This window comes from Camelus bactrianus, chromosome 15 (assembly GCF_048773025.1).
Source record: "Camelus bactrianus isolate YW-2024 breed Bactrian camel chromosome 15, ASM4877302v1, whole genome shotgun sequence".
NCBI classification, from domain to species: Eukaryota; Metazoa; Chordata; class Mammalia; order Artiodactyla; family Camelidae; genus Camelus; species Camelus bactrianus.
This window is the reverse complement of record NC_133553.1, coordinates 63,226,072-63,235,316: the sequence shown is the minus strand read 5'-3', so window position 1 is coordinate 63,235,316 and position 9,245 is coordinate 63,226,072. Positions and strand designations below refer to the sequence as shown.

The following is a 9,245-nucleotide window of genomic DNA, read 5'->3' as shown; positions in this document are numbered from 1 at the left end:
TATCTGGGTATTTGCTTTTTTTTTTTTGTAAACAGCAAAAGGAAGCCAAATAATGTTTACGTCAATATATAAAGGGGAAGAAATTTCCAGGACTTCAAGTACACAAGTAGTGTGAAAATTCCCTGGTAATATAGGTGAGTCACATTTAGACTGGTCAGCTGTGTACAAGTCTCTATTTTTGCATTTGACTACTTAGACCAGCTGTCCATCTGTCCGTCCAGCACACTGGGGCAGTGTAGGTAGAGCAGGGGCTCAGGCGGCAGTGACCTCCACTAGTGACGGGAGATGGGTTAGCTACACCCTTATCAGACAACTCAGATGCTCAGATGAAGGGAACTATCCCTTCCAACTATTTGAGGGCCATTCTCGTGCCTTTTAGCTCATGAAAGCAGTAGATTCAACTTAATAAACACTATCCTGATATATTTTGTCCCAGAGTGAGGAGAGAGAGGGAGGAACACCCGTCACCCAGGAGTGAGAACCTAACTGGGAATGGCAGGTCAATACATAGAAGGAAACCAATTTCTAATATTTCAAATAAATTGCATAATGTGGGCAAATTCCCAGATCACAGAGTTGGTTCCCATGTGCACCGGTCAGCAAGTGCAAGTTCAGAACAAAGAGGAACTCCTTTAACAAGAATTTCTATTTGCCATCAACTGCTCCTGTTCCTGACACTAACATCTGCTCCTTAACAACCACTGATGAACATACATAAAGCCCGTGGCATGTGTTCAGCGCTGGGATCGATGTGCTGGCATCGTGCTGACTTAGTAAAGAAAGTGATTTGCTTGTAAAGAAGTGAGTCATTTATATGAGAACATTTGATAGCAACAGTAAAGAGGGTCTAATCAAGTGACAAATAGATGGTGAAGTGTACTAGCTGGAACCCTAGTGTTCGCAAGTGATGGAACCCAAATCCAGATAACTGGCCGAGGCGAGGCGGAGGCGGGGCTGGAGGTTACGGTCTCATCTCAGCACAGAAGGGTAACTCTGGTCTCGGCTGGGGAGCTAGAGCGAGGCCGGTCTCGTCTGATACTCCCCTGAGTGCGCCGTGCACCTGCCTCATCCCTGACACGCTGCATGTGACCAAATCCACAGTTTCAGAGCCTCTGGCTGGTCCAGCTATAACCTATTTAAGCCCAGTTAGAGGTTTATCTTGGGCCTTTCACCTTTCCGTTCGTGACCGTAGGCAGTCACACCGCATCACGGCTCTGCGGGACTTGCGCTCAGCTTGGTCTTGGGCATCCTGGTGCTGAGACCACCCCGAGCCCCCCGACTCCACCCAGATGCATTGCTCAACACTCCCACCCCCATCCCGCCCCCGTCGCACACTATTTACCCCAAACTCCAACACGACCTTCAGTGGACACCTGTGTCTGTATTTCCAATACTTCCTCCTCGTTTATTCTTCTGTCTAAGGTGACGGACCCAGGGATGCTCTGTGTGCTGTGGGCAGGGCTGGCTCTGTGTCCTCCCAGCTACAGGAGTGGACAGTTAAATAACCAGTGCAAAGAGGGCAGGTCCCTTATTCATTTGTAACAGAGAGGAACGCCTGGGGGCTACGGCAAAGGAGTTTAGACCAGTTCCACAGAGAGGTCTGGGAAGCCTCCTTCCACTTGGCTGTCTCTCAGGGACTCTCACAGTGCAGGCCAGGCCACCCCAGTGAGCAGGCTTCTGTAGAACTCAGCACTCATTTGCAGAAGACAGAGATGCTGGCCTTGGACCTGAAAGCTTGTCTGTGCTTTGACTAGTGTCTTTTTGTTATTCACTTCTTTATTTTTGGCCCAGATTCTCGAGGGATTCTTCAAAGGACACCCCAAAGAGAAGCCCTTAGAAATGAGATGCTCTGGGACCTCCTCCTTTGCACCAGCTGGTGTGCAGTGGCATGGACTGTGCGTGGGTGGGGATCTGCAAACTCGAGAGAGGACAAGGCAGGCAGTGGGGTTCATCTGCTGGGCCAGGGAGGCAAAAAAACTTTATTGTTCTAAGCCACAAGGAGAAAGGGTACCCAATTTTTAGATCACAAAGCTGGCTCTTTGGTCAAAGGTAGAAGGTAGAGGACCGAAATGAGCATCTTCCCATCAGTAGACAGTGGGCTGGGTGGCCCCTGAGCAATGGTTTTGGGCCAGTGGCCCCATCCATGCAGGTCCTCTCTCCACATGGCCAACCTGGAGCTTCAGAGCCCAGGGATCTCCCCACAGATGGAGAGTCCCAGGAAGGACAGAAGTTGGACTTCAGAACAGGAATCAGGGTTGATAGCCAGTGCAGAACCTTTAAGAAGAACGAGAAGCATTTTATTAAAAAGATCCCCCAAAGAGAGTGGGTATATTATGAGTTGCACCTGATATGATGGTCAGGCCCTCTCTACTAGCAAGGGATCTGGGAACAAAATGGAAGATCTCTCCTCTTCCTCTGCAATAATTGGCCCAACATCCCCCTCACCTCTTTTTTTTTTTTTTTTTTTTTTTTTTCTGTATCTTTGACTGACCTTTAACCATCCTCTTTAACCTCCCAAGCCCCTCAAGTTCTCCCTGCTGGAAGTTGCTGTTATGTAAAAGCCTTGTTCATTGGGTTAATTTATACTAAGGTGTGAGTGACTGGCAACAGCCTAATGGGAAGTGGTTACTGACTCTATCTGAAACAGCAGGCTGATTTTGAAATCTTATCTTGTAGCTTTCTAAGCTGGTCACCACTGATCCCCCACCATACTCCCAACAGGCACTGTGCTGCTTGGGCCGGAACTGGGGATGAGGGCCCAAGGATGAAGCTTTTGGTCAGGTGAGGGTATCCACCAGCTGTCAAATCCCATTGGTGAAATGACGGTCCTCGGTCCTCAACCTTCTGGTAAGCTAACTCTGCTTCCCGTTCTTAATGAGCCCCGGTGTCAAGAAATCATCTCTGCCACTAGGGGGCAGTACCGCTCAGGCTTCATTATTTTTATAACCAGAAGAAATGGAATAGACCTGAAAACTGTCATCAAATCTTGCCAATAACCTAAAAATCATCCTGCACCTTTTGCCTCGCCCATGGTCTTGGGTTTCTAGTTATTGACACACCTTCTTTTTGCTGCTGGACAAAGTAGGTGGGGACGTCTCGGCACATCTCCTTGATGGACATTCCATACTGGGCCAAGTTCTTGACCCGGTCGGGTAGAACAGTGTAGGTCAGGCCGTGAGTGGATGGATAATGCTTTAAAGGCTGGAAGAGGTGGCATTTCAAAACAGTGAGACAGTAATAGAGGAGGTGCAGCAAAGAAGAAGAGGCGAGAAACCTATTCCAGTGCCCCGCGGGCCATTCAATTTACAGAAAGAGCCGAGAACCCAGACTTGGCTTTGAGTTTCGTCTCTAGCAGTAATATCCTATCTGGCCACAAGATGGCGAAAGTACTCCAGAAAAATCTGTGTGTGAGCCTGCGTGGCCCTGTGACTCTGCCTGAACTCCATTCCCTTAAGTTCTCAAAGCGTCCAGCCTCCAGTGTTTTTCTCATCTCTAATGATAATATAGAATAGACTTAAACTTATGTGTTTCATTTATATTATATTTTTACTTGTTATAAATCAGAGGAATGGGGTACTTTCTACCTGCCTTTTAAAAAATGGACAATTTGTTTTATTTTTCGTGACCCAAAGTGCATTCTTTTCCCCCAAGAGTCAGTGACCCTCCTGCCACAGGCAGTGTTGCTCAAATGTGCTGGGCAAGTTGCTTTAGCAAATGATACAGATTTCAATGACTTGCCAAAGATGTCTGCTGATTTTTAATTTATTTGACAGCGCTTGTCATTTAAGAGGCTGAGCCAAAGAGTGTTTCAGCCCAAAGATAATATGTGCATATGAGTTTAGAAGGTGGGTAGGGGAGGAGAGAAGGCGTGAGGATGAAAATGCTCTTTTAGTTCACACTAATACTTATATTCACCTATGTTAGTGAATATAAATGGTCGAACATAAATTGTGTCATCGCCTGGAATTTTAATCGATCTATTTTCATTCATATGATTTGACTTAATTGGGCTGTGGACTGGACTCAGGGTCTTTTGCATGATGGTGGGACCTCGTGGATATTAAGAAGAAGCATGAACTGAGCTCCCCCGTGTGGACAGCATCATCCTAGGATGTCAGGATGCGGAGTTGGAAAACATCAAACGAGGAGGGGACCACAGTAAGTTGGTCTCACTTACCTTGTGGTCCAGAGCCTTAATAATGTCATCCAGAGTTGGGAAGGCAGATGGGTCCATCTTGGCCAGGACACAGGCCATCTTGCTAAACAGCTTAGCAGCCAAGAGGGCCTTAAAGCAACACAGCAGAATCAGGTCATTCATTCAATCAAACATAGTGGACTCCTACTTGCCATCAGTTGGGGCACATGGCTGTTCTTCAGACTGTGGTGTGGAGCACCCTGGCAGAGACCAGCAAGCGACGTGCAGCATACAGGGCCCTGCTGTGCCCAAGGGCTCCCGGCACTGTCACTGCTGCAGGTAGGGGAAGGAATCCCCCAGGGGCACTCTGCACACCACTAACACATTGGTGGGACTGGAGGGGGAGGGGGTCGGCCCCAGTAGCAAAGCTGAATTTAAGGTGCTGTCCATGGTCCTCAGCCACCTCCACGACCCTCAGCTTCCTCATCGGTAAAGCAGGAACAGTGAGCTCTCCCCCACGGGGCTGCCACGAGAATGGGACAAGATACCTACAGCTCAGCACGTCATCGCGAGAGTGCTCTCTGGACGTTCGGGGTGAGGAGGGGCCTTGGTCCAAACCCCTAGACTCGGATTCCAGTCCTGAGTCTGCCACTGACCACTCCCCTGCCCACACACCCCCTTACGTGGCCGTGGGCCTGTCATGTGGCCTCTCTCAGCTTCGCAATAGATCAGCGGTTCTCCAGCTAAGCCTGACTGAGCCCCTCTCCCTCCTCCAGCCAGAGCAGTGCTGACTTCTGTTTCACATAGTGGAATTCCATGGAACAGTTTATTTGAAGAAAAGTCCCTCTGCTGAAAACAGAGCTGGACATCCCTAGGCTGCCTGCCCTCTAAGAGGGCTCAGGAGATGCTCCTTGTGGAAACTGGGAGCGGTTGGGTGAAGTGTAAGGGAGACGGTGCTTGGGGAGGAGAGCGTGGGCTGTCCCGGCAGGTGCAGAGAGAAAGCCTGTGTTCCAGGTGTCTGTCCTGAGATGTCTGGTGTGGAGGTAGGAGAGGGGCTTCCAAACAGCAGGGGCTGGATAGCAGAGGGCCTTCTGGGCCCCAGTCAGGAGTGTGGGCTTTCCCTTCATTTAATCCTCTCAGAATCCTATTGGGTAGGAAAGGTGGTCATTGATGCTGCTTTGCAGATGAGGACACCCAGGCACACAGAGGCTGAGTGATGTCTCTGTGGTCATAGAGCGTTTCTATCCAGGACCAGGCTGAGGACATGGGCCGTCGCATCCCAGTCCTGCATCCTCCTGCCTGGTCAGAGTACCTAACCACACAGGCAAGTCGAGGCAAGGTTTCTCAAGGTGACAATTCATGTATTCTTCTGCTCTGTAAATAAACTGCTTAAGATTTGAGATCAAGACAAAATAACCTCTTATTTACAAACTAGAAATAGACTCACTGACATAGAGAACAAACTATGGTTGCCAAAGGGGAAAGGTGGGGGAGGATAAATTAGGAGTTTGGGATTAACAGACACACACTACCATATATAAAACAGGTAAACAACAAGGGCCAGCTGTATAGCACAGGGAACTACATTCAAGTTCTTGTAATGATCTGTAATGAAAATAATACGAAAATATACATATATATGTATGTATATGTAGAACTGAATTTCTTTGCTGTCCACCTGAAACTAACATTGTAAATCAGTTACACAAAATAACCTCTAGAGCACAGACCAGTGATAGGAAATAAGGGTCCTTTAAATGGCTCTCTCATTTCAGAGGCCTTCAGGAGCCCTGTGACGTGAACACCGCACAGGAACACAGAGACCACAGAAGGTCCTCCTACAGTCGATGGCTTGAAAAGAAGTCACTTCAGCAGCTGGAAAGCTGGTCCCTTGTCTAGAGAGATGTGTTCCCTCACGAGTCTAAACCTAGAGAAAGCCTACGGAGACGGGGTCCTCTCCGCCCTGGGAGAGCATACGGCTAGATTTTGGAGCAGACAAGGCTTTCTTGGGCATTGTAACGAAAGTGTTCCACATCTTACATTCTTGTAGTCCAAGATTCCATCCCATTCACTCAAAACATTGTTGTCTCGGATGCTGACCATACCTCGAAAGGCATTGACACGGATGCTCTGGGTCCCAACAGATCCATCCAGAGGATGGCTGTCACTGATGTCCTGGAGAAAACCAAGCAACAGGGGGAATAGTTGAAAGTCCAGAGTTCCTGCATTGCCCATATCTTGTAAAGATATCCCTTTAAATGTCCCAAGAAATTTGAGGGAGGCTGCCTGGGATAGTCACCCTCAAAACACTTCTGCTGAAGGAGTACCAGGCAGGTTGGACCCTCTCCACCCTTCACTTACCAGCAGGGCCAGAGATGGAGTTAGGAAGAAGGCCACAAGGATGGAAGGCACAATCTGAAATGGAGACAAATATCAGTGCACCTGCTCCCGTAGCCTCAGACAAGCCCAGAGCCTGGAACCCATCAGACCCCCAAGGTCAGAGCCCTTTTGAAAGATCCAACACTTTCACAGTGTTTCTTGGAGACCTCAGTACGTATTAGGAGACTGTCATTCAGTGTGGTTGAGAAGGGATGTGCTGGCTACTCAAGAAGCAAAGCGTTACTGCTCATTCAAGGATGCTTTTTGCTTTGTTCTACATCTACTGTCAATCCCTGGGTGGAGCATTAGGCAATCTGACCAACCACCTGATCTGCACATAGTGCAGGACCATCGTCAATCATATTGCAAAATGAGTGATCGTTCGGGTCCCTAGTCTTTCCTTCTGTACCTTCCTCTTTCTTCCCAACCAATGGGGACCCCCTTTCTGTACCCTCTGAAATCTGGTCTCCCCCTTGCTTTCCTTTCCTCCAGAATCTCCCACTTTGCCTGAGCATAAAAAACCATGCACCACTTATATGCACCTTATTTTGCAAGAGATTTTACTCAAATGTTACTAGTTCTTGAGACCTACGCGGTGAATCATTTGCTCTTGCCTTCCTTGCCTGTTGAAGGAGTTTTGGGCATCAGAGATTAACTGAAAGAGAATTAGACGGGCAGAAACAGGCTAGAATGAGGTTGGCAGCAAATCTTTCCCTGCACCTCATTGTTCATTATCTGGTCTATTTCAGGCTTGCTTAGCTCAAGTTCACTTACAACATAAGCTGAAATCGATGGAAAACTCCCTTCTCTTCCATCCCTGCAACAGCCTATGCAATATTCCACGTGCAGGACAACATGAAGGTGAGATACACCCTCAAAGGAAGAGAAAACGGCTCCTCTCTGAACAATTACCACGATGCAGTGAGGCTAACCAAGGAGAAATATGAGATGCAGACAGCAATAATATTTCATTAAACTATTCTGAGAGTTGTTGCCTTATATTTAATACACCTGAAACTCCCTTCATTGGAAATTTGTAAATAAGATGAATCTAGGGAGAGAAGACCCTAAAATATGAATATCCTCTCAACCTTCCAAGATCCTTGAACTTTAAAGAAATTAGTTATTAGTTCTTTTGGGAAAGACTTACCATTCTGATGTTTAAAATGGAGAGGATTACCAAAAGGGAGGTTATGTGCCAAATTAATATTTGGAAATTCTATATTTAGGATTAATTTGAAGAATCCATGGAAAGAAAAAAAAACCCTACTCCCTCACTATTCTGGGCTCTGAAAACCTCATCACTTATATTCAAAATCAGAAAATATACTTACAAGGTGTTTCATATTGCTTCCCTCTCAGACTCCAGGCAGCTGCATGCAGAAAAAAATGTTCATGCCCCATTTATTTTCTAAGTCTGATTTATATAGTCTTGAGCCTTTCAACTATCACCCTGATGTGGAATTAATTGTAATCTGGATACCATTCAGAGGGAAAACAGGCAAGTTTATGTAAACACTCTTATCATTTTGCTTTAACTACTTCTGAATATTTTCCCTTTTCCCAGATACCTCCACTGGTTCCAAGGCAAACACGGTAAATGAACAGGGCTTTGTGGGTTGGCATGCCCATGACATTAACCACTAACGTAAGGATGGCAAACAGCAGCTCTCACAAGGCAGTCCTGATACAAAGTCAATGAGTTCATTGTTTTTACTTCTCAATTCCTGACAAGTGCTTTACTAACACTGGAGGTGGTTGAGAAAAATCTTATGGAGATGAAAGGCGCAGATTGGAAGTCCAAGATTAGATTGGAAAGCAATCTGATCCAGGTCTTCACGCAAACCTGAAATCACATGGTTGGTTCTGAAATGCCCTCTGCCCACCTACCACCCTGATTTCATTTTACTTCTTCAAACACCTACCTCTGGTTGACTTGCCTGATATTCTGACATTTTGCTTCTATTACAATGTGTTGTCCCTCCTCCCAGTTTGCATTTCACGGGGCTTTTTTATTTTCTCCCATAAAGGACCGTTTGACCAACCCTGGAACTCCTGAGACAAAGGGAACACCTTTCTACGACCAGTCAACACTAACTCAGACTTTTTGATACATTTTCTTCTTTTTGTTCCAGCCCTTGGCTGGTAGTGACCCAACTACCTGGACTAAATTCCAAAAGACCAGAATCAAATAGATATTTCTTTCAAGAGAAGATGAAGAAGATTGATGAGATTGGGCACTGGAATGGTTAAAGTGGGAAGACAGACAGCTCAGTCCTTACACTGCTTACTGCGAACTGGCAATGGGAACATGAAATAGGAGGGCCTGGGGGTCCGTTAGGTCATGCAGGGCTCAGATAAGATCATACTCAAATCTCTACTGCTGTCAGTACTTTGAAAACACCATGCACAGAGCATATACTCAATAGTTATTGACTGAATAAGTCAAATGTATTAAAAGAATGACTTTCACTTTTGTGCATGAAGATATCCATTTTCCCCAACACCATTTGTTAAAGAGATCATCCTTTTCTTAGTTTTGATTATTATAGCTTTGTAATATAGTTTGAAATCAGAAAGTGTGATGCCTCCAGCTGTGTTCCTCTTTCTCAAGATTGCTTTGCCTGTTTGGGACCAAAGACTTAAATATATAAGACCTGAAATTGTAGAACTCCTAGAAGAAAACATACGGGGAAAATCCTTGATATTGGTTTCAGCAATTTCTTGGATG

At 46.3% G+C, this 9,245-nt stretch overlaps 1 protein-coding gene across 1 annotated transcript; it reads right to left on the bottom strand.

The window, feature by feature from the left end:
* Nucleotides 1-1,947: 1,947 nt before the first annotated feature.
* LOC105075839 (gastrokine-3-like) lies at nucleotides 1,948-7,950 on the bottom strand. The gene is made up of 6 exons (XM_045523223.1): nucleotides 7,849-7,950; nucleotides 6,497-6,550; nucleotides 6,176-6,310; nucleotides 4,178-4,285; nucleotides 3,060-3,201; nucleotides 1,948-2,274 (listed from the first exon to the last, which is right to left on the bottom strand). The coding sequence occupies exons 1-6, from the start codon at nucleotides 7,858-7,860 to the stop codon at nucleotides 2,180-2,182; spliced, it is 546 nt and encodes a 181-aa protein (XP_045379179.1). The 5' UTR covers nucleotides 7,861-7,950; the 3' UTR covers nucleotides 1,948-2,179.
* Nucleotides 7,951-9,245: the final 1,295 nt, after the last annotated feature.

Coding starts and splice junctions, on each gene's coding strand:
- LOC105075839 (XM_045523223.1), bottom strand. Junction 6,311..6,496: donor CTCCATCTCTGGCCCTGCTG/GTAAGTGAAGGG, acceptor GGTTTTCTCCAG/GACATCAGTGACAGCCATCC. Junction 3,202..4,177: donor TTAAGGCTCTGGACCACAAG/GTAAGTGAGACC, acceptor CACCTCTTCCAG/CCTTTAAAGCATTATCCATC.